This window comes from Protopterus annectens, chromosome 5.part0 (assembly GCF_019279795.1).
Source record: "Protopterus annectens isolate FY-2018-M chromosome 5.part0, PAN1.0, whole genome shotgun sequence".
Lineage (NCBI taxonomy): Eukaryota > Metazoa > Chordata > Ceratodontiformes > Protopteridae > Protopterus > Protopterus annectens.
This window is the reverse complement of record NC_056735.1, coordinates 978,829,069-978,855,465: the sequence shown is the minus strand read 5'-3', so window position 1 is coordinate 978,855,465 and position 26,397 is coordinate 978,829,069. Positions and strand designations below refer to the sequence as shown.

The 26,397-nt window shown below is 39.4% G+C and overlaps 1 protein-coding gene across 1 annotated transcript in view; it reads left to right on the top strand.

The window, feature by feature from the left end:
* Nucleotides 1–1,809: 1,809 nt before the first annotated feature.
* The window catches only part of RIPK4 (receptor interacting serine/threonine kinase 4), a 290,197-nt gene continuing 265,609 nt past the window's right edge, over nucleotides 1,810–26,397 (top strand). The window contains exon 1 of the mRNA XM_044072734.1: nucleotides 1,810–2,145. Coding sequence (XP_043928669.1) covers nucleotides 1,964–2,145 — 182 coding nt within the window. The 5' untranslated portion in view covers nucleotides 1,810–1,963. The remainder of the gene's footprint in view (nucleotides 2,146–26,397) is intronic.

The following is a 26,397-nucleotide window of genomic DNA, read 5'->3' as shown; positions in this document are numbered from 1 at the left end:
TGTATTTCACCAGTCCTATAACTTATTTTTCTCATGCTTTCCCTGTAAATAATCTCATTCTTAGCTGGACAACAGAATCCAAAAAATATAAATAATAATGTGTATATACATTAATACAAGCATGTATTCCTACACACATGCATACATACATGGTATCTGTATGAATAAACTGGGCAGTAATAAAAGGTTGTAACAAGTTTCAGCTCTGCAATAAAAAGCAGACCAACATGGTACATGCAGTGTGGTGACAAATTAGCAGAGCAGATTAACTTAGTGTTAATTGCTTGTGAGATACAAAATAAACAAACACAAGGTAGTCATGTACTTGTAAAGACTGAGGCACACAACAGCAGTACAGCTGTAACCAAGTAAATAAGAGCCTGCATCAATCTGGAGAAATAATTTGCTGGAAAGAATACACCACTGGAAATGCAGATAAAGTGATCTGCTACATACCATACCTACCAACACACACACACACACACACACACACACACACACACACACACACACACACACACACACACACACACACACACACTCACACACACACACTTACAGTGGCTTGTCTGTACAGCTGCTGTCAGATCTGGGCATTGTTTCCAGGACACGCTTCACCACTGAACATTAATTATCCTTGGGGTTACTACTTCATATTCAGCATACCACTCACTATGTACCTTAGCATCTTACTAGCCCCACTGTGCTACTTTGTGGTAGTTTGACATTGTCAGATACAGCTATAATTGCCTTAACCTTCTTTTTGTTTAAGGACAAGATAACACACACACACAAGGAGCCTTGATAACTGACTCAAGGTCACATATAATATTTCACTGTGAGATTCAGTTAGGTCACCGAGTCTACAGATAAGTGTGTTTAGCATCCTGGCTGACTTGCATCCTTCTAGTTTCTGACAAATGTCCATTTTGTTTTTTTGTGGGACTGTGACAACACTGGATTCCTGTCATGTTACACTACCTGCACGCTATGAATATTTTCATCTCAGGCAAGTTAGTAGCAGCAGATGATTAACTATTTCATCTCTCAGGAATGTTAATAAGCTGCAACTGACTAGTTAAGTCATCTCAGACAAGTTAGTAGCAGCAGTTGACACCATTTGCTTTTTATTACAGGTGCCATATTTGGTGGGACTGCAGGTTTGTGATATCAACTTACAGAATTTGCTTAAAATACTTTGTTAGTAGATACTTTGTAAACATGTGGCTGGAAACACATTAATAATGTTATCTATATTAAAATTACTACTTATTAATTTCAAGCAATATACTGACTTATTTTTGTTTCCTAGTCACAGGTTATTTGCTCACAGACACAAAGTATACACATATATACATTCTGGCAATAAAACTCAGGCCAACAGGGGATATTTTTCTTTGCATCTGATCACCTTAGTTCACTAACCTATAAAGGTCACCCCCAGTATACTGCAATCCTGAAACTTCGTAGACCATTTTATTTGTTAAGTCAAATTCTGTTTTATAGCTTGCAATGTCAGATGAAAAATCTTAAAACTGGCTAAGCAAATGTAATGTAATTCAGAAAAGGAACCTCATCGGACTACCTTCATTATAATTAATGGTGTGGGTATGTTCAAAATGATTAGGTAGTTATACGTCCACACTGGATTCCTGTCATGTTACACCACCTGCACTCTATGAATGCTTTCCTAAACAACCTGCCAGTGCTGTGCTAAATTCAGCAGTGCTAAAACAGGAAGTGACCTCACTCTCTGGTTAAACAGCACACCTTAGTCACCTGGGGAGGGTCAGAGATCAGATTTCAGCTGGGAAGAAAACAGCAGTTCAGGTTCATAAGAGTCAGAGGCACGTACACACAGAGGAAAAGGAACACTTTTTTTTTTTTTTTTATTATTTTTATTTATTTTTTCCATATTGCTACCTTCCTGGAAATAAAGGAGGCCCTGCAACCTAACCGGAACATGGAAAAGGAGGAAATGTCTCCCTGGAAGATGGGATTGCTAAAAACTTTTGAGTCCTGTGAATTTGGAAACTGGGAAAAGATTGGATCTGGTGGATTTGGACAGGTTTATAAAGTTCGACATCTTCACTGGAAGACGTGGCTGGCAATCAAATGTCCTCCCAGTTTTCATGTAGATGACAAGTAAGTGTTTTTTTTTTTTATCATATTTCAGTTTGCCCGCTATCAATAAAAGTTACTTATGCACCTATTTATTTGTAAAGAAGACACAGAAAAAGGTTTAGTCTGCGATTTTGTTTTGTATGTATTATACCTGTTATGCAAGTGCTCTGACAGAGGTGGATTAGAATAGGGTGTGAGTGCATAAACATGGAGTTATGTATATACACAGCCTCGGTAACCTGCTATAACTTTATATGCTACTGTATACTATTTTTTTTTTTTATATATATATTAATTCTGTTACTCTGCACTGTATGCAATACAGCAAGTTTTTTTTTTTTCTTTTCTGTAGCTTGGTTTTCATATTGCTGAGTTTGTTGAATTCTGTTCTGCAGTTAAAGAGATGTACTTAACTTCAGCTGTACATTACTTCAACACTGCAGGCAGCCTTGTATATACATATGTTTTTGTGAGGAATATGGTGAAGGTGGTAAAGCGCGACTATTTGTGGTATGCTGTACAAGTCTGTATAACTGGGAAGTTTTTATAACTGAACATTCTGAAATTTTTATTAAAATATGCTTAATCCCAGTGATTTGCTAAGAAAGTTAGTTTATGGGACGCCATCCTCTTTCATTAGAAAGCATTTGGTTTTGGCATTGTCACTTTTTCCCAAAGCAGCAATGCCTTGGGGACATCACAGTCATGCCAGTCCTCATTTATTATGCAGTTTTTCCATGTGGGTAATATGTACAGTGGCACATCAACATTTCTTCTGTTTTTATGTTAGCAGCTCTGGCTTTAGGCCTTGTCAATGAAGAGTACAGGGTTTAGGTGAATGACGTGAAGAAATTCTCTTGGGAAGAGCAAGCTACCCTTTAGCTGCTCAGTCCTCCATCTTTCCTTCTGTAAAAAAACTAGATGCTTCCAAAATGCTTCTGTTGTTAGATATGTGTTGGTGGAACTGTGTTGCATGTATTTGGACCCAGTGTTACAAGTTCACTGTTAAAAAGTATTTATTTATACTAAATGCAGTTTTTTCTTCTTCCAAACACACTGTCTGATTGCAAAATAAGATTGTAAGTACTGAGATGCATTTAGCCTTAGTTTTTTTCAGTTTGTTGAAGTCTGAATCTTGACAGTACTGTTGCTACAGCAAGATATCTGCCTTTTTTATTATTTCTCAAGTTCTAGTGGGTTTTGATTTTTCTTTCTTTATAATTTACTTTTTAAAGCCATAAGGTAATGTCTTTATTTTCAGAATTAAGGTAAAGAAGATGTTAATTACTAAAAGGTTGCTTTACAATTAGAAGTGAAGTGTAGATGTACATCTCAGTGAACAATATGAGATGGTCTGTTTGTGAGTATAATGAATGGACAAATACAGTCCATTGAAATACAATAAAGTAAATAATTTTGCCAAACTTCTCTACCACCAAACAACAAACCTGAGGAAATATCAATTGCCAGCATCAACTATGATATCCAAAACGGCTGTATTTAACTGAGATAGTGTAGGGGACTTTCTGCGTGGGTGGTGGGTGGGTCTTTGATTTACATAGGACGTCTTGAAGAGTTTGATAAAAATAGGTTCAGATTCTGGTTTACTGGACCTGTTTTGGATGTTCAGGACATTAATTGATGTCCTTGAGGATGTCTGTGCCTAGTAATGTTTCATTGCAGAAAAAAATAAACAGATGTAGTTCCATTGAAGGAGGTGTAGTAATTCTTCTACCTTCCCCTTGAGGTATGTTGTGATTATACATAGCAGAAGAAGGGCTGTCTTGTTCTTCCTGCTTATAAACTTAGGTTACCTCTGTGATGAAAGTGATAAACAGCTCTTTTATTGTGTAAACAAAGTGAGGATTACAAGAAACGGGATGTAGGTCTCGACAGGTTGAATTCAGAGGACCACCTTGTCAGATATAAATGTTACTAGTTTTGGAGTTTGTTACAGAAATACATTCCACTCGTGCTGATCTAACCATTTCTTGTTACAACCTAGTATTTAACTTAGCCAGCAAATATTCAGACAATGTTTTTACATTAAGCCAAGCAGGTAAAGCTTTCTGTTCTCAATGGTGCTGAGCTATTTTGATTTATTTTATAGAATGCATTGGTTGCTGTCATTATCATTTTGCATATGGCACCCACAGTAACGTCACATCCCAGGTGTCTGCCTGTTAGGGCAGTACAGGTTAGTGGCTTACATCCCCTCTCTAGTGCTCAGCTGCAAAGTAAGGCTACCTACTCCATCCACCCTACAAGTCCTGTCTTTTGTCGTCTTCTTCTCATTCAATATAATCTTTTCCCGCTCATTAGTTCTCCTTCACCTCTTCTCTTCTTGTGCCACTTCTCAGATCCTTTTTCATTAGAAAACATCTCGTTTTGGCATTGTCTCCTTCCTTCATGCAGTAACTTCTGTCTGAGTCACACCCTCATGTGTTTATACATTTATACACACACACACACACACACACACACACACACACACACACACACACATTATAGAGTAGTACTAGATTATGATTATATATCTAGAGCAATGCAGTCTACCTGTTCTAATTTAATGTAGATTCTTAGTCATGTGAGATTTTGAAAATGGCCGTCAAAGATCATGAAGTATAGCCTGCTATTGGTTAGGATTAGCTCAACAAATTCTGCCTTCACAGCTCTAGCTTTATGATTGGATCATTTCCCAACTAAGAATAGAATAGAATCCTCCTGTCATTACTATGCAATGAACTGTGCCTTAGCACTTTAGATACTGCTTCTCGTGCTCCTGCCAGCCATGAAAAAGGAGCCTCTGTTCACTATTTTTGGTCACCAATACACAACCTGCTCTTTGTAGTATGATGAACGGCATGATACTATTTGTGAAACAGCATACATTTCTTCTACCTTTGTTGGCTGCTTGATGTCTGGCATTATTAATATTTGCACTCTTCTGGTTCATACTTTTAAATGAAGCAACTGTATCTACCAACATACTTTATTTGCAACCAAAAACTAAAGAAGTAATCAAAATCCATCTGTGTTTCTGGAATACATCTTACAAGCCTGAGTTTAGTGACCTTCCCTTTTAAGAGCAACTTGGAAGGTGAAACAGAGAGTATTTGGAACTGAAAAGTTTGGAATAACAAGAAAAGCAGTTGAGTAAAATTATGGTTCACAAATGTTTGTTGCTTTCGTTCCCTATATTAAGGCTACCGTGCACGTGTATGTTGAAGGACGTGCACCTGGGTGATGTGCCATTCTGTACATCTGAGCAGTTAGTAAGACTCTTAAAACCTCTTTCTGTTTCGCTTGTTACTATTTTTGTTGCACAATGTACAACTTTAGGTCAGGCACACAAACATATGGAGCTGTCTCATATATGGAGGCATGATTTTCATGTAACAGACTGGCAAATTTGAAAGAAGGGAAAGAAAAAATGGCAATGCATATTTATTATTTATTTATTTATTTATTTCAGTTTGAAGACTGGGTAAGTCCACTGGGCGTAAAAAGAGCCCGTTTTAAGTGGAGGCGCGGGGAGAAAAGCTCCTGTAACAATGACTAACATATTAACATATACATATACAAAGCAAAGAAGCCATACAGCTTTATGTAGCATTCTACAGTAAACATGTCTACATTCTACAGTAATAACAAAATCTAGGAACTGTACAGTCTGAGTCATTAACAGTGAATTACAAGTGAAACTTTTGCATTCCACAATAATAGTAGTAAAAATCTAGCAACAGAGCAGTCTAAGGGTCATTAACAGTGAATTACATTTGAGGATGAGAAATTGTTGGGAATAAACTATTAACAAAATCTGGAGATTAAGGAGGGCAAATGTTGTGAGTGCAGAGATGATGCACAGAGTTAGAAGGTGAGTTTTGATATAGGAGGGTCCTACGTGCGGAAGGAGAAAGGGCATTCCCACTTTGAAGACAGGTGGGAGTTCCTCATGCTGGCACAAATGCTGTTAGAATGGTAGAGCATGATCATTATAAGATTGGCTTTAGTTACAAACAGAACAAAGTTATAGATTCATACTAGGCTAACTGCCCTTGCGAGCCATTTTAAGCCTAGCCAATTATCCCTTGTGAGACTCGAACCGTGCACCTTGTGTTTGTAAGGCAAATACCTTAACCATTAGGCCACCCTCCCCTGACTGCATTACAAACCGTGCTTATGCCTGAATGGTTGTGCTGGGGTTAGTACCAGGAACATACAAATGATTTTCTGAAAGGTTGATAAGTGACTTTTTTGATGGCTTAGTTTTGTGATATGATGCAGTGTGAGAATGAGCTTACACAAGTCGGTAGTTCATTTTATGCTATTTTACCACATGGAAAAAGGAAAGCATCCACAATACATGGCATCACATGCATCTCTGGTATATATCTAAATGAGCCAAATACACAGCAGAAATGACTAGTGGTTCACTGATGATGTCAGTGCCTTTTCTGTCATCAGTTATTAGGAAGAAATGTAGATGCCAGAAACATTTTTCCTGTTTTCACTGGGAGCAATCTGTAATGAGGGGTAACATGAGGAGATGTCTGCTAGCTGTTAAGTCAGGTAGGGGTTATTTACACAAAATATTGCTGAAGGAATGAAACACAGATACTTAAAGGATTAGTCCTTTTAAATGACATGGGAATACAAAAGATACTACAGTCACTTACACTGGTGTTATCAACATCAGTTTTTATATAATGGCAAAGACAGATGAGTGAATGACTACACTGGACATATGTTGTATATTCATGATTACCAAAACTTCCTGTTTGACATAAGGAAATCCTAGTGTAAAGCAATATTATGTTCGAGCAAGAAGCAACAAATTTTCTTCTGCCTTCTGGTAGTGTAACTGTATACATTCTTCAGCTGGTATGAAAAGATGTGTTTCCTTCTCCACGAGGTCAGCTCACTAATGTTCATCAGGAATGGTATATCCAACTTAACATCTTAAGAAACCAAGAAATCTGGGCAAAGCCTAAAAATAATGTGAGGACAAATGCTCAGAATAAGGACAGAGTTTAAATATCAGTCTTACAAACTTAGAAAGTTGCTAGAGTAACAGGATTTGTTTTAACATGCATTTTCTGGAGGATATAAAGTCTGAAATTCAAATTCAAGTCATTATTTAGTGATTTCAATCCTCAGTGATTTGCCAGAAAAACCACAAATTTTATGACGATCAGTCCAAAAATATGAGGGAAAATCTGGACATTCTACAAAAAGTCTGGACAACTGAAAGGTATAAAACAAACTCAGGAGGTTATTCCTACTGCACAGATAGCAGTTTATTTTGGGACTTCCACATATCCTCTCAAGCATAGAAAACTTTGTGAGATTTTTCATTTGCATCTCCTGACAATCACTGATAGGAAGGCAGGATTTTAAGGACATTGTGCAGTAGGAAGGGGGCTCAGTAGCAGTCAGATTCTAGGGACATGTACAACCAGCAGGCCTGCTACAGCTGTGCCTCTGGGGAGTGCATCTACTGTAAAGGAAATGTTCTGCTCTTAATTGATCTTTTTAAGATGTTCACAGATTTCATATCAAAAGCACTTTACACAAAAATAGAAAGAAAAAACGTAGATGTGAAGTTATCTTTACTTAATGCAAGGAGCCTTAATAAGAGTGTGGGTAATCTTTTCAGGCCTTTCTGTATTTGAAAGATATTGAAATCTGATGATAATGAAATGCTAATTTGAAGATTCTAAAGGTTTTTCTTACCACAAATTCTGTTTTCCTCTTTCCACTGCTGTAAGCCCATTTGGACAGGTGAGGATACATCAATAGTTATAAAGATCAGGATCACTTAAACACAAGAGTCCGAGCTACATTTGATAGTTGAATATTGACTGTCATGTAAAAATTTCAAGCCAGGTTACTGAATACAGTGTCATAAGCAGCTCTTTAATACCATTAGTGTCAACTATACATGGAAGTATTTCTTGCTAAACTTCTGGAGTTAAAAATAAAGGAAAACACAATAATGGGAAATTTCATTTATCCAAATAATGATGTGAGTTGACCACTGTGCAACTAGTAGCATGCCCAAATATGATACCTGTTGAACAAATAGCCCAAACTCCCAAGTCACTAAAGTTCTTTTTGTATGACCTCTTATAGTTATCCCTTTAGTTAATAGCAGACATAACAGTGCAGTGTTATTTTTAGTTTTAAAGAAATGCTATCTACTTAGAGTATTTGTGCTAGAAACAGTCTGTATGAATGGAAATTGTATGACCTCTTATAGTTATCCCTTTAGTTAATAGCAGACATAACAGTGCAGTGTTATTTTTAGTTTTAAAGAAATGCTATCTACTTAGAGTATTTGTGCTAGAAACAGTCTGTATGAATGGAAATTGTATGACCTCTTATAGTTATCCCTTTAGTTAATAGCAGACATAACAGTGCAGTGTTATTTTTAGTTTTAAAGAAATGCTATCTACTTAGAGTATTTGTGCTAGAAACAGTCTGTATGAATGGAAATTGTATGACCTCTTATAGTTATCCCTTTAGTTAATAGCAGACATAACAGTGCAGTGTTATTTTTAGTTTTAAAGAAATGCTATCTACTTAGAGTATTTGTGCTAGAAACAGTCTGTATGAACGGAAAATATGCTTGTATGAGTGCTACAAATATAGACAATTATGACTGAGTCTCATATCTCTCAGCTGTGCAGATGTTCGCAGAATGTCCAGGTTTTTGCTTCATATGTTGGGTGTCTTCCTCCTAAAATTTGTGTTTTGATGGCTTGAAGTCACTAAATTTTCACAGAATATCCCTGTAGTGCCTTTTTTAGGCAAGGTTCAAATGACAAATTCACCACCGTAACAGGTACAAGCAAGCAAAATTTGAGGGTAATGCTACTCAATGTTAGAAGTCTAAACCTCAAAATGCATTCACTCGAGGCATTCCTTAAAATGGAGAACATTGACATCTGTGCAGTGACAGTGACCTGGTTCAAGGCTCCAGAGAGCACCCCTGCATCACCAGGCTATAATTCATACCACACCTTTCGGCCACCTAACCTGGACAGGAACACTAAAGGTGAAGGTGTGTCCATATTCATTAAGGATATCCACACCTCCAGGCTAGTTGCTCAGCATAATGCATCCGAGATTATCCAAGTGCAACTAACTCTGGGCAAGACCGCAATCCAAATTGTAACTTCTACAAATCCCCCACCATGCCCCAGAATTCCCACTCCTCATTTCTTGATACACTGGAAAATATTAGGGTAGAACCCAACACCCTAATAATGGGCAATTTCAACTACCCCACCATTAACTGGGAAAACTACTCGTGTACCAACTCTTTTGCTCAACGTTTTCTGGAATTTATAATTCCAACGCCTTGGATCAACTTATCCACACCCCCACCAGGGGCAGCAATATCCTAGACCTGGTCATTACCAACATGGGTGACCGGTGTTCCACACCAGAGGTCAGTTTCCCATTGGTCAGATCCGACCACAAGCCAATCAGCCTAGACATCCACATTCCGCTTCCCCCCTCCCATAAGGGAAACCACCATAAAAAATTCTCCAAAGCCAACTTCACGCTTTTTAAGACAGAAATGGCAAACTTCATGACACTCATGCAGATGGACAATAGAGGTATGACTGCTGAATCCTACATAAATGCACTTTATAAGCACTTACATGAGTGCATGAATTGTGCTATCCCTAACGGAACCAAGATGCTATCCTCCAAAAAAAGGAAGCCAATCTGGTGGCCCCCTGCCATAAAAAAACTTTACAGCAGAAGAAGGAAACTGTTGCAAAAAAGAGTAAAATCCCATGAGTAGAACTCCCTGGTCAGCCTCAGTAAAAAACTGAGATCCCTCATAAAATCCTCCAAAGCTAGTTATAAAAACAAAATCGCCACTGATTCTGAAGACAACCACAAAGCATTCTATAGTTATGTCAAAGAATCTCAATGGCAACACTTAGATCTGCTCTGAGTTACAGCACAATGGTACTAAATATACAGAACCAACTGATATTGCCAACATCCTGGCAGATAGGTTCAGTGCTAACTTTACCCCCCCTCACCCCCTAAAGGGCCGTTCTCTATACTGGAAGAATGCAAAGTTCCTGTAATCACGGCTGCACAGGTAAAAACCACACTCTTAAAAGCCAAGAACACAGCATCCATGGGACCTGACAACATCCCAGGCTGCCTTCTACATGAAGTACAGAATGAACTGGCACCCCACCTAAGCACCCTGTTCAATCATAGCCTCACCTCAGGCTTTGTGCCACTGAATGGTGCATAGTGACGGTTATCCCACTCCACAAAGGGGGAGCCACCACAGACCCCGGGAACTTTCGCCCCATTAGCCTAATGAGCCTGGTCTGCAAGGCTATAGAACATATCATTATGGAACTTATAAACAAAGACATTGGTAATCTCCAAACACTGGACCCCACCCAGTTCGGGTTTGTAAAAGGCAGATCATGTCTCCTAAACCTGATTGACTTCTTTGAAGCAGTCACCAAAGCCGTAGACGAGGGTAAGGTCGTTCACACAGCCTATCTAGATCTCGCCAAGGCTTTTGACACCATCCCCCACTCTGGAATTATAGATAAACTCACTAAACTAGGTATAAATCCCTATGTCACAAGATGGGTTGCCAATTGGCTCACTGACAGAACCCACACTGTGAAAGTAGCAGACTCTAAATCCGACTTCAGACCAGTGACAAGTTGAGTAACACAGGGTTCAGTCCCGGGTCCTCTCCTATTTGATATCTACTTTTCTGAAGTAAAGGCTAGCATAGAAGGTCTTTGGCTTACAAAGTTCACAGATGACTGCAAACTAGGAGCCATAATTGAAACTCCTAATGATGTGGACATCCTACAAAAGGGCCTCACTGAGACAGATGCCTGGTGTCAAAGCCATGGCCTCAAGCTCAATGCCAAAAAGTGCATTGTCACCCCCTTTGATAAAAACTCTGTACCCATGAGCTACCACATAAGTGGTAGTCTACTTAACACTGAAAGTGTGATAAGAGACCTTGGGACATAGGTGGACAGCAGTCTCTCCTTTGATAATCACATCGCCACAGTAGTCAGGAAATCCTTTTACGTGGCACACCTCATCACAAAAGGTTTCTCATCCAGGAAAAAAGAGGTCATTGTTCCCCTCTACTCATCACTCATTAGACCTATTATAGAGTACAATGGCCCTTTTGGTTATGTACCTCACAAGACATCTACAACAACTGGAAAGGCTGCAGAAATGCCTCACAAAGAGGATTACCGGCCTCAAACAGATGCCCTACACAGGCCGTCTCAAAAAACTCCAGCTTTACTCCGTCACATATCACCTACTCAGAGGCGATCTCTGCCTAACATACAAAGCTATGTCAAACGCAGAGCTGTTAGACATGCTGCACTTAAAGAAATACCAATCCGTACGAGCTACACACTCTAGGGACCTAAATCTTGTCACCACAATAAACAGAACATGCTGGAGGGATAGATTCCTGTCCCAGAGACTTCCCATACTCTGGAACAAACTACCTATCTGTATCAAACAAAGTTCCTCATTAGCACTCTTCAAGAAAAATCTTGATGATTGGATGGGAAATAGGAAATTCACCCTGGGGATCACCTCTGTGGCTCTGCCCGACAGGGGCACAGGAAAATAATTTTCTTGGGTGGCAAAAGCCAGGGTACCTTTTTGGCTAAGCTTGTATAGGCCCTAGGGCCTATAGCCTAGTACCTACCTATGAATAATTATATAAATTTGAGTTTCAGACTTAATATTTTTCAAGAAATACATGCTAACACAAATCCTGTTAATCTAGCAACTTTCTAAGTTTATAAGCTCATAGGAGGTTATTAGGCTACTGGCCCTATGGCTTTTATAAGCCTAGCCATGTTATACCCTTATTCCCTTATTGACCAGGTTGTATGGTCTATATTTGCAGTACAAGTCTATGATCAGCACCGACTGCCCTTATCCAAGAGGGACATAGGTGACACCCCCAGGATAAATTTATGGTCTCCCATTCAGTTATCTAACTTGCACTTAAATAGAGTCATTGAGGAGCTCTGTTTTACGTGAATTGGGAGTTTGTTCCAGGGGAATGGCAATCTCTGAGAGACATATGTGTCTCTCCAGCATGTCCTGTTAATGTCGCACGCTAGCTTAAGATCCCTAGAGCAAGTGAATTTTGTCCCATTTGACTTGCATATGTGCAGGATTTCCATTAGGGCAGGGATCTGAGACTGCTCTTTAAGCCAGGCACAAGTCGCCTGTCAGCAGCTTATAAGATACAAAGACAGTGGCAGGGCTTTCGGTCTGTTCATGTAGGTCATGTGTTGAAGGGCCTGAATTTAGTTAGTGAGAAACCTCTGAGGTCTCGCCAGGTGCTGCAGGTGTATGGTGAGCTACATACAGAAGGAAGCATTCTACTCTATATTAGTGGTCTGATGAGGATGAGTGCAGGGGAGTTATAACATCCTTGACTCTGGATGCAATGCCTTTACTTATGAGATGCACAACATAGAAGACCTTCCTTACCAATGTGGATACATGGTAATCGATGTTAAGGTTGCTATAAACCGGTGTTCCCAATCTCTCACCACAGGGTTTGTGCTAACAGGGATACTGTTAATATTGTAATTTGCAGGGACTTCTCCTTTGCCAAAAGGGATGCTAATGCATTTCTTCGCATTTAGTTTAAGTCCATGCTTTTGGCACCAGTCATTGTCTGTGTAAGCCCTTTTTGTAGTATGTCAGCGTCATTAGGGGACTCAATGATTGCACCCAGTTTGCAGGCATCGGCAAAATTGGTAAGCTGCACACCATCTATTTTCACCTGGACTTCTGAGAAATAGATTCCAAACAGTAGGGGGCCAGCACAGATCCTTGCAGTACACTGCTGGTCTACTGGTAGAGGTGGAATCCCCATCTTTGACTGTATGCTTTCTGTCTGCGAGCCAGTTGGCTACCCGTCTAGTGACTTATGGGATTAATTCCCAGCCCCGTAAGTTTCTCAATGATGCCTGAGTGGGGAATTGTGTCAAAAATCTTGGCTAAGTCAAGATGGGCTGTATGTACTGCTTTGCCTCCATCCAGGACTTTGTTGACATTCTCAAAAAAGTCCACCAGGTTTATTAAGCATGATCTGCCCTTAACAAAGCCAAATTGTGTCAGGTCAGGAGTCTGAAGGTCACCTATGTCTCTGTTGATAAGGTCCATGATGATTCTCTCCATGGCCTTGTAGATGAGGCTGGTTAGGCTTATGGGTCTATATTTCCCTTTGTGCAAGGGGAGTTACTGTTTGCAATCTGCTAGGGCAAAGCCAGTATTTAGACTGTGGTTGAAGAGAGTGCCAAGTGGTTCTGCTAGGCCCTGTTTTAGACCATTTAGTAGGCAGCCTGTGATGTTATCAGTTCCCATACGGGCTGTGTTTTTGACCATGGAGAGTGCAGTTATGACCTGCTCTTTGAAGATGCTAGGTAGAGGACTGGTGACAGGTATGCCTAGGGGCATATCTGGGGGGACACGGGGTGAAGTCTGCCCCAAATTTGTCTGCTAGCAGGTTGGTGATATCCTCAGTGTAAGTACTAGTTTGGTACAAAGCTGGGCCTTCCTTTTTAGATTTTCTGACATAGCTAAAAAATGCCTTGTTTTTATCCTTAGCTAGGGATGCTAGTTTAGATTTGTAATGTTTGTGCTCATATATGACTCCTAGTCAATGGAAGGATAGCTGAAATCACCCATAAACAAGGTGTTTGACTGTATACTGAGTGACTCAAATAGATCCAGGGTAGGCAGAGTGGTTCTTGTGGTTCATGGTCGGGAACCTATAGCTAACAATGATATGGAAGGGGGTTTTACCTACAGTTAGTTGGAATTGGAGTAGTTCTAGGGGGTGTCATACTGTTTGACCAGTCTAGAGGTGTATTTGTCTCTAATGAAGATGGATACACCTCCACATTTGGCTCTTTCATGCTCATTTTGAGGTCTGAATGTGTGGAAGGCATTGTAGCCTTGCATGGCCAGGATGCTGTCTGAGGCCTTGAACCAAGTCTCTGTGATTGCGCAGACATCGGCATCATTCAAGGTAAGGAGTGCTTCCAGTGAGTGCAGTTCCCTATTTAGACTCCTAGCATTAAACAATATAACCTTCAGTTTGTCACTAGTGTATTTTTTTACATCGGGAATTTTGTTGTTATGACATTGCCTAAAAAAGACACTATGGGAAAGACAAGTATCTTTGCCAGTAATGACAATGATTAAGGAACTTACAGTCCCATATCATGAATAATAGAATGCATTTAAGAAACTTCTCAGAGTCTTAATGTGGCCTCTTGTACTCCTATATTTCACATGTGTATAGGAGTTTATGTATTGTATGTATGTATGAATGCACTGTATTTAATGCATATTTTAGCTTGGTTTTTTTGTATTTATTTATTTTTATTTTTTTCTGTTAGTGCACTTTGACTGAATCGTTTAGTCTTACCCTGTCAGCATTGAGTCTTATCATTACTCATTTACTGATTGGCCTTTGATTACCAGGTAAAGTCCAGCTGGGTAGGTGTCCATTTTCGGAGGAGGCCTGAAGAGAAAATCTCCAAAATATTACAAAAACATTTTTAAAAACAATTTTACAGTATTCAACAATAATATAAAAATGTATATAGTTAAAGTAATTATGCCAAATTAGACATAATGTGAACCTTTGGTTAAGAATAGGTATGAGTTATATGGCAATGATAAATAGGAATTTCAATGTGAAGTGAGAGAATAGACAGGGTTATGGTATGTTTAGACAGAGAATCAGGGGGATACATTGACTGAAGTAAGGGAGTGAAGAAGGGAGAGTAAGAAGGTGTAAGGTATAAATAAGTACTTGCTCATATTTAGGGGAAATAGTTTGTCTTGCTTTTAAGCAAGAACATGGCAAGATTTTGGCTAGAAAGTCTTTCAGAATAGTTTTAAAGGACTGGAGGGAGGATATTGATGATGGATAGAGTTAAGGGGTTCTAGGCCTTAACAACATGGTATGAGTACAATGCCCATCACATTTGTTATGTTTGTAAACAGAAAAGAGTTTTTGGTCATTGGCTTTTAAGACTGATTGAGAATATAGATGTGTAGAGTGGTATTTAGTGCTGTGTAAATTTATAGATGGTAAGAATCTGTATGTATGTTAGCTGACAGAGTAGTTTTAATGAGAATGTTAAAAAAAAAAACTGACCAAGGATAGAACCTTGTGGTACAGTAGTGGTGACACGGTGGTATGGAGAGAGAGTGGAGTACAGTTTTACTGACCGATACCTATTGGACATGTAGCTTTTAAACCATAGAAGGTTGTGCTAAAATAGACCTATTGAGAACATTTGAAATAGAAGTTCATAGGTTCAAATGTAGGTACTAGGCTATTGGCCCTAGGGCCTACATAAGCCTAGCCAAAAAGGTACCCTGGCTTTCGCCACCCAAGAAAATTATTTTCCTGTGCCCCTTTCGAGCAGAGCCACAGAAGTGATCCCCGGGATGAATTTCCTATTTCCCATCCAATCATCAAGATTTTTCTTGAGGAGTGCTAATGAGGACTCTGTTTGACATAGATAGGTAGTCTGTTCCAGAGTATGGGAAATCTCTGGGGCAGGAATCTATCCTCCAGCATGTTCTGTTTATTGTGGTGACAAGGTTTAGGTCCCTACAGCGTGTAGCTCAGAGGGATTGGAATTTCTTTAAGTGGAGCATGTCTAACAGCTCTGGGTTTGACATAGCTTTGTATGTTAGGCAGAGATTGCCTCTGAGTAGGTGATATGCGACAGGAGTAAAGCTGGAGTTTTTTGAGACGGTCTGCATAGGGCATCTGTTTGAGGCCAGTAATCCTCTTTGTGAGGTATTTTGGTGGCCTTTCCAGTTGTTGTAAATGTCTTGTGAGGTACATACCAAAGTATGCCGTGACAAACTGTTGAAGGCCTTAGACAATTCTAGAAATAAGGAGGAGACTAGTTTACTATTATCTCTATCTGTACTGACTGTATCTATAAAGGTGCAGTGTTAGTACTATGGGAGGGGCAGAAGCCATTTTATGTGAGGGCTAGGAGATCTTCCTACAGGAGATATTTTAGTAATTGTTTTTGAATACATTTTTCAAGTATTTTGGATGGGGGGGAATAAGATTGCTGTACGTCTAAAGTTAGTGATGTCTGTTGAATTTCCTCCTTCGTGTAGTGGGATATGTGATTTTTTTTTTTCCAGAGACAGTGAACATGAGAGTCCTGGACTGATCTATGTATAATGACTGTGATATGATAGGCAGTGCCATCAGCTTCTATATTAAAGTACTCTCTTGGGCATTCATCGGCTGAAGTAGAACATGGTTTAAGAGTAGTTTTACATAGGATGTGGACACAGGTTTGAAGGTGAACGTGCATGTTGTCATATGTGGCTGTTGGGCAGGGTTGGGATTAAATGTTGGAGCATCCTTTGTTAAAGGATGCTATACTATCTGTAAAATAAAATGTTAATTTTATTACAGTTTTGAATGGCAAGTCATTGGGAGTGGGGTTAGGAATTAATTTTTGGTCTGGGTGTAAGATTTCTTTAATGATTGACCAGAATTTTTTTAAGGTTGTGTTTACGGGTCTATATCATACGTTCAAAGTTTTATAACTTTGAAAGTTAAATTATCAAATTTAAATGTTCAAAGTTATAAGACTTCGAACATATGTAAAAAAAACAAAACTAACGGCTGTAGGCAGGGGGGCAAGTTCCCCTGCACCCCCCACACCCCCGCTCTTTAAATATACTAACTCCGAGACCGCACTACAATACAATAAGGGAAATCTTCCCTTTACCGCACTATAGTGCGGTCTCGGAGTTGGTATATTTAAAGAGCGAAGGTGTGGGGGGTGCAGGGGGGCTTCCCTCCCCTGCCTACACTAGTCAAGTACGTTCTGTTTGTTTTTTTTTTGTTTTTTTTATTATATGTTCGATGTTTGAAACTTCAAACATTTAAATTTGATTATTTAACGTTCGAAGTTTTCAGACTTCGAACATATAATATAGACCCGTGTTTACTATTGTTTTGAATGTTGTCCAAGTATATATTTTTTTCATTTATTTGCTTTTTCATATGGTTGTGGAGCATTTTGAAATTTTCAAGATATTGTGTTTTTTCTATTATTTCTATGCCTTTTCTGTATCCTGCATTAGCATTCTTCTCTTTTTGGACAAAAAAATGTTACTTGTTAGCCTTTCATCTCCTAGAAGGAAAAGACTAATTTAGGACATTTAGGGAAATTCTATTGAATTCATTTACAGCATCATCTAAGTGGGAATTTTTAGGATGTTCCATTTGATAGATTATTATGATAGTAATGAATATTTCTGGGTTAAACTTGGACAAGGTTGCATGTTGTTTTTATAAACATGTTGTTTAAGCAGATGTTTGAGATGTCTGGTTGTATAGCTTGGTCACTGAGAAAGTCTGGCATTGCAAACTGTGGTGGTGAATTTGCTACGGTTTAATAATGAGCGTTATGTCTTGCTGTAACGTGTGGGCCCATTAATTAGTTGTGCGAAATCATGTAAGTTCATGCTACATGTAGGAGAGTTGAGTAGTATGTTTTTTCTTGTGGAATTTGTATGGATAGCCAATGTAGGATATCTTCCAGTGTAGCTGTTTTGCTGCCAAGTGGGATGTAAAGGCCAGTAATCGTATTTGTTAATTTACATGAAAATAAGAAGAAGCTCTGCTGAACTGAATTTTGGTATTAGTTTGTTGTGGGGGGAAATATTAAAGCACTTCCACCACATTTCCACTTTGTATAGTTAGTTATTATGAATGATATTATATTCAAACGTGTATTTTTGGGGTAATTTATGCTGGGTTTAAGCCAAGATTCAGTTATAGCTTGAATAGCTGACTTGTGTTGGGCAATCCAGGCATGTAGTTCCATAGTTTTATTTCTTATGCTTCTGATATTTATTGCATAAAGTTAGATTACTAGGCTTGGAGGTTGACCATTGTGGGCTTAGAGTAGCTTGTAGAAGAGAATTGTCTTGATGTTCATTGATAGGTGGGGTCAGGATTAGACTGAATGTATACTCCAAGGAGGAATTTATTATTGATTCTTTTTTAGAGAGCATTTCTCCACAAAATTTTATTTTGATTTGAGTTGAAATGTGAGTTAATCCAATTCTGTTTGGGGTGGAGGTGAGGGGTGTCATTACAGTGGTTTGGTGGGATCTGTGTAGACTTTAGAGTGGAAGAATGGATAGTTGGTTGGGACAGAGTTGGAGAGATTTTAAGAGCTGTTATTGAGTCATGGTAGGGTGAGAGATGACTGAGTAGGAGGAGAAGAATAAGAGGATAAACTGAGGAGTATAATCTCACCATTATGATCTGAATCTTTCTATGTTGGCCAGAAAGACTGTGATGTATTTTCTACTGTTTGAGCTCGGGTCATAGCCGAAAAGGGTAACTAGAGAAGTCCACCTCCCAGTAAAGATATAGGAAATAAAGAAATATTGATGCCAACACATTGAAAACACACTTATCCAAAATCCAACATTTCCAAGACTACAGAGATTGTAAATGGAAAATCGAATGCTTTCAAAGAATTGAACATTCAGCAGAATTGTATACTAACTATATTATTACCAATCCACCTGTAAGGAAAAATGAATAGGGAGAAACGGGTGCAGCTACCTAGACATCATAAGGTACCCCTACAGAATAGCATACTGGCTTGGAATGACATGCCTAACAAAGCTTATAACTTAGAAACTCACATAAAGGCAAATCAGCTAATGCGAGGCATGTACTGAAAGCAACTCATGAGGTCCTATCAGCATATTCCATTAAATAAATATGTAGGAGATAAAATGCTGCCTCCCCCATGTAAAGATAGTAAAGTAGCAATATGAATAATACTTAATGATTACAGTATCATGCATGGCATTCCTTTTCCTTCAAAGGTAAGATTAACATAATGTCACCCTTCATGGAGCATAGCATGTCAAAACTTCTCTGATCTCTATTAATTTTGAAGGGCAGTTACCAGCATGTTGTTGTTGTATTGCTTGCAGTTTATTTTGGCTATCTTGGTAAAACAGGTGCTGACAACTAATCATATTATGTATTAAGTGCTATACAATCCCTGTAATGCTAGCTGTGCCAAGCATGACCCAAGGTTTCTGTTGTTGTCACCCTCTGTGACTTTATTCACATCCATGGCTCCTTTACAACTTTCTAACCCTTGCCTCTTGTGGCTTCTGATTTTCATGATATTTTCAAAGCTTTTTTCCCCTCATTCTCTGAGTTTTAGTTTATAACTCAGTATACTTATAAGCAGGGCTATTGGAAAAATTATTGCATAATTTCAAAGCTCTCCTCAGTATGGAGAACATCGATATCTGTGCAGTGACAGAAACCTGGTTGAAGGCTCCAGAGAGCACCCCAGCACTACCAGGTCATACCTCATATCCTGCTTTTCGGCCCCAAAACCCGGACCGAACCACAAAAGGAGGGGGAGTTTCCATATTTATCAAGGATATCCACACCTCCAGGTTAGTGGCATTGCACGAAGTATCGGAGACCATCCATGTGAAACTGACAGTGGGCAAGACTGCTTTTCAGTTTATAGCATCCTACACACCACCCTCTCAAAGTCAGGAATCCCACTCGGCTTTCCTTAAAACATTGGAGAACATGAAGATCTCTCCAAACACCATTATATTGGGCGACTTCAACTACCCAAACATAGACTGGGAGCATTACTCAAGCCCCAGCACCTTAGCCCAAAGGTTCCTGGAATTTATAAACTCAAATGCTATTGAACAACTAGTCACCACTCCCACAAGTGGGGAAAACATACTAGACCTGATCATTACCAACATGGGGACTCCATGCTCCATACCAGAAGTATATCCCTCATTGGTAAGATCAGACCATAAATTAATTTCACTGGATATCCACATCCCGACCCCACCCCTAGCCCAGAAAACCACAGTGAAAAACTTCTCAAAAGCGAACCTCACACTTCTCAAAACCAAAGTGGAATCCTTCAAGGCCCCAGGGCCAGTGGAAACTATGGCCCAAACTGCAGAATCCTATATAAACGCATTTTAGGGACATCTCCAGGAATGCATGGATCATGCTATCCCAAACAAAATCAAGACCCAATCATCCAAAGGCAGGCGTCCAGTCTGATGGACCCCAGCCATAAATAAACTGTACAACAGAAGGAGGAAGCTACTACATGATAGAGCAAAATCCCTAAAAGGGAAGGCATCTCTGATCAGTACTAGCAAAAAATTACGATCCCTCATGAAATCCTCCAAGGCCAGCTTCGAGAGAAAAATTGCACAGGACACTAAAGACAATCATAAGGCTTTTTTCAGTTATGTTAGGAACTTGGGATACAACTCCCAGACTTGTTCTGAGTTGATTCTAAACAGCAAAAAATACACTGAACCCACAGACATCGCCAATATCCTGGTAGACAGGTTCAGTGCAAACTTCTCCACCCCTCCCCCCCAAAAGAGCAAGTATCTATCCCGGCAGAGTGCAGCCACCCAAACATCTCTGATGCTCAGGTGAAGGCCGCCCTCTCCAAAGCAAAAAAACACTGCTTCCATGGGACCAGATGGCGTCCCGGGTTGCGTCCTACATGAACTACAAGAAGAACTAATCCCTCAAGTAAAACTGCTGTGCAATCTCAGCCTCACTACAGGATATGTGCCCAAAGAATGGTGTACAGCAACAGTGGTCCCACTCCACAAAGGTGGCGCCTCTATGGACCCTGGAAACTATCGCCCCATAAGCCTGACTAGCCTAGTCTGCAAGGCTATGGAAAGGATCGTCATGGAACTCCATAAACATTGGAGACATACAGACACTAGATCCTACCCAATTTGGCTTCGTCAAGGGCAGATCCTGTCTTTTGAACCTGGTCGACTTCTTCGAAACAGTCACCAAGGCCATAGATGAAGGGAAGGTAGTCCACACAGCCTATCTGGACCTCGCAAAGGCATTTGACACAATACCCCACTCGGTCATCATAGATAAGCTATCCAGCCTAAATATAAACCCCTATGTCACAAGATGGGTTGCAAACTGGCTCAAAGACAGAACCCACAGAGTCAGAGTTGCTGGAGCCATGTCGACTCGAAACTGGTCACAAGTGGCGTCCCACAAGATTCTGTCCTGGGACCTCTCTTGTTCGGTATTTACTTTTCTGAGGTACAGGCCAATGTGGGAGGACTATGGCTCACCAGGTTTGCAGATGACTGCAAACTGGGCGCCATAATCGACTCTCTAGCTGACACAAACATCCTTCAAAAAGGTCTCACAGAGATGGATAACTGGTGCCAGAGCCATGGTCTAAAGCTAAATGCCAAAAAGTGTATAGTCATACCCTTTGGCAAAAACAATGTGCCCACAAATTACCACATAGGTGGTAACCCATTAAGTACAGAGAAAGTAATTGGGGATCTGGGGACCCAAGTTGATAGCAATCTCTCCTTTGACAACCACATGCCAAAGTGGTTAGAAAGACCTTCTACATAGCCCACCTCATCATGAAAGGATTCACATCTAGATCAAGAGAGGTAATCATGCCCCTTTATTCATCCCTCATCAGGCCCGTCATAGAATACAATGCCCCCTTTGGGATGTACCTTACCCGACACCTGCAGCAATTAGAAAGACCCCAAAAGTACCTCACCAGGAGGATCAAGGGACTCAAACAGATGCCATATGCTGCTCGGTTAAAAAAAACTCCAGCTCTACTCAGTTGCATACCGCCTACTTCGAGGTGATCTATACCTGACATATAAAGCTATGTCCAACCCAGAATTAATGGACATGCTCCACCTCAGTAAATCTAAATCCCTTAGAGCCACACGCTCGAGGGACTTGAACCTCGGCACAGAAATAAATAGAACATGCTGGAGGGACAGATTCATAACCCAGAGGCTCCCTTCGCTCTGGAATAGAATTCCAATTCATGTTAGGCAAAGCACCTCACTGACTCTCGTCAAGAAGAATCTTGATGAGTGGATGGGGAATCGTAGGTTTGTCCCGGGGATTACTTCCGTGTCACTATTAGACAGAGGCACAGTATACTCAAATCAAGGGGTGGCGTAAGCCAAACACAATCGGGCTAGGCTTATAAATGCCCCAGGGCAGATAGCCTAGTATGAACCTATGAACCTAAATTTTCTCTGGAAATATAAGAAACATTTTAAACTGGACAAAAGTTATAGCAGTTTGTAATTTATATCCCCAGTGTCTCCAAATCAGTATGTGTTTGTTGCTTCATGAACTAGTGCTGTAAATGTCTACATAAACTGCACTGCATATATAACTATTTAGTTTGTAAAATATTTTTTAAAACTCTACATTCTAATTATTATTTTATTAAATATGTTCAAGTTGTACTGTATTAAATAGGGTTCTTCTTTGAATGATAGACTTACATTTTTCTTACTCATTATATTAGTAATTACTTTCCTGCTGCCCCCAGGCCCCAGAGGTGGTGTAGCTAGAGAGTGGAAATTTTCTGGCACAGTTTCCAGATTAGCTCATGTGCAAAAACACATTTATTTTGTTCAGTCATAGGATCATAGGAGATTACTAGGTTATCGACCCAGAGGCCATTTTAAGCCAAGCCATTTCAACCCAGTGTAATACAGAAGAGGTACTAGTGAATACCCAAGATTGCATTTAGTGATGGCTGCCCATGTTAATTTGGGTTGTGGGTGCTATCCCCAGTAAGAATTTATGGTGCCACATCCACTCATCTAGGTTTCTCTTGAACAGTGTCATACAGGTGCTTTGTTTCACATGAATTGGTAGCATGCTCCAAAGATGTGGCAATCGCTGGGAGATAAATCTGTCCCTCCGGCATGTCCTATTTAAGTCACAGGCCATATTTAAGTCCCAGGAATGGGTAGCCCTAGACCCTTTTAATTTACGGATATGCAGTAAGTTCATTAGGTTTGGATCTTGGGTTGCTCTGTAGGCCAGGCATAAGCAGTGGGACAGTGAGGCTGCCAAATGGAAGGTGATAATGCAACCATAGGAAAGTCAAATCAGATCCATTAAACCGAGCTCAAAGTGGTATACTTTGCATAAATGTGCATATAAATAAATAAACATTTGAAGCCTTTCGTATTAAGATCCCAAAAATGCAGACATGGTCTTTCGTTCAGAACATTGTACTAAAAAGGATCTGAATCAAAAGTCATGACTCTGTATTAATTAATTAGAAGTTTGGCTAGTGGTTTAAGAATTGGCCATCAAATGTTACCTTCTATAAGGTTCTTCTGGGGCTATAATAGAGAACATCTGTTTATTTAGATTATCCTGAGTGTGTAGACATCGACTGTTTGTAGGCTACAGCTTTTATGAAGAACTGGATGTTTATGATTTGTTGAGTTCTATACTTAACTGAGAGTGTATCTTTATGAAAATGGCTACAGTGTTTTCACACTACTGATTCTGCTGTTTGCACTCCAATGACACATTCCTGGCCTCACTCAAGACAGACATCAAAGAGCTTTGAATTATCAATAAGTTATCACCCTTGTTTCTGGAAGCACAGTGGGGAAACTATTTGCTCTACTTCCTCTTCTGTTTTGTTTGTTTCTTTTCTTTTCTTTTGTTCTCTTGAGCTCTTCTCACCTGCTTTCCATGAATAAAAGCTTTTTCTTTGCTCCACACTACTGGCCTATTGTCCTGTGAGTGTTAATTGACTTCTCTGCATGTCACACCTTTTATTTTTGTCTCTTAAGCAATTAAGTTGTTTGAAGACACCTTTCAGCCATGCCCCCTGGGGTGGGGGCAAACAAAAATATATATTTTTTTATAAAGTTGACATAGGAGCTGTATAGGAAAACAGTTTTTATTAAACAATTTTAGTCTTGTTAAATTTAATTATATAACATATCTAAGCATATTTTAGCTACAGTTGTGATGGACATTTAATAATCTCTGCCACCCTTATCTTTTATATGCAAGTTATGATCAGCCAGTCAGCAAGGAAATATATACTCCTTCCTTAATCGCTTTTCACAAGGAAAATGTGCCGTGGTTTAATGAAAATAATTCCCAGTGTTCAACCATTTTTGGATTTTGTTTTCATGTGAATAGAGTGATGTGCACCTCCTGTTTTTACCTGTTGTTTTCACCTCTCTGTGACAACTAAAAAAACTGATGTTCTGCTTTATTATTGGATTTCACTTGAGAAGGTGAAGCTATTGCTGGAGCAATTTTTCCATTGATCCTGCTTATGTGCTGTTGAGTTTCAGACTGTAAACAGCACTGCTGCCTATGTATACAACATAACATTAATTGAACAATAAGTGCTGAAACATGGTTTCAGTCTTGCATCAGAAACAACCAAGCTCTGACCCGTTCAGCATCTGAAGGGAACATTTTATATGTTCAGCCTGATGAAACTGCCGTTTCTGGAAAATAAATTCTAGCTTCACTTTTAAATGCACACATGTACATGTCACGTTACAATTTAATTAGGAACTTTAGCTGTGGTGCAGTGGGTCATGTTTAATTTCTATACAGCTTTATCCAAAGATATGACTGCAGCAAGATTTAAAAAAAAGTAGTCAAAGTTATGGGTACAGCTGCTGTCAGCTGGTGAACCTTATCTTGGTATAAATGGTATAAGATCACCAGCCATATGAGCGGGACTTTAAATTTTGATGAAAGGAAATGAAGAAACTTGGAGTCTAATCTAATGGCAATACTGGGATTGTGATCCTTTAGGGAACTGAGAGGTATATCAGCATTAATAAATAAGGAGAACGCCATAGTTGGTAACATTTTATGAAGGGTTGAGATCAACTAGCTGAACAGCCCTGCAGTCAGATTAAAAAAAAAGATACATGTGCCTGCGGTTGTATTTAAGTGGCATTAATGGAAAGCTGACGTAAGTATGTATATCATTATTCCTAAAACAAAAGTGTGCTGGCTTTAAGTAGCTTATGGTTAGGCACAAGCTGTTTGTTTATTGCTTCTCAGTTGGTGGATGTATAATCCACAAAAATCTTTTGAAAGTTCTGATGTATAGGGCAGGCAGCCTCTAGCTTGGTGTTGCACACCACAATTTTCAGTGGACTCCATCTGTTTTGTGCACATATTGTGTAATATGCCAGCATTCTGAACTGCTGCAATAACCCTGTGTAGCTACACCAGCTATTGCCAATTATATCAGATGTACAATATTATGACAAAGTGCCATCCATCCACCAAGCAGCATGGCAGATGTAGGCCAGCCAGTAGCCTTATACCAGCAAAATATGTTTCTGGTGTGGTCACTTGCTGAATATGGGTGCAGCTTCACTGAGTCCCAAAGTAGATTGCTTGGTAAAGAATGCTCAACTCTCCACTTATAAATTTAGCGATCTGGCTAGAGACTTTTTTATAAACTGAGTTCTTAAGACTGTCACGCTTCTCAAAAGGTACACTTGAGAAGTATTCCTCATTTTGAGTCTTAAAAAGTCCATGTTACTCAAGTTCCACATTGAAAGGCTTACACATATTCATTGCTAAGATTTTTTTTAACTGATATCCAAGGTAAGTAATACTGACTAATAATATTTCAGCAAAATAACTTTCTGTAAGGTTAAAGCAGCACATTTTAATCATCCTCTGACCTTTTCTAGTTGAAGTTGTTAGTGAGCTGTTAGGCAAAATGTGGAACGCTTACTATTTGTTCTACACTATGAGCGGTAGTGTTCCACATTTTGCCTATTTGCTCTATACTATGAGTGGTAGTGTTCCACATTTTGCCTATTTGCTCTATACTATGAGTGGTAGTGTTCCACATTTTGCCTATTTGTTCTACATTATGAGCGGTAGTGTTCCACATTTTGCCTATTTGTTCCACACTATGAGTGGTATTGTTCCACATTTTGCCTATTTGTTCTACACTATGAGCAACATTCTGCAAATAGAAGGTTGAGTGATATGTGGATGGCTCTTCAGTTGTTTTGTTTTTTTTGGGGGGATACTGGTTAAGTTCACTGCACTTATGAGGTGCTAGCTAAATGTTGAAATGCTTCTTTGGGGAGGGGGTTTAATGAAAAAAAAAAAAATAGTTTGTGCTGGTTAATCAGAGGCATCCTGCACTGATGTGTACTTTGGAAGTATCTTTTAATATGACATGAGATTCTTATGGACTGCCACAACCTTTTAAATTAATTTATTTACTATTTGATAACTGGGTAGGTGGGCTGGTCTAAAGATCATTT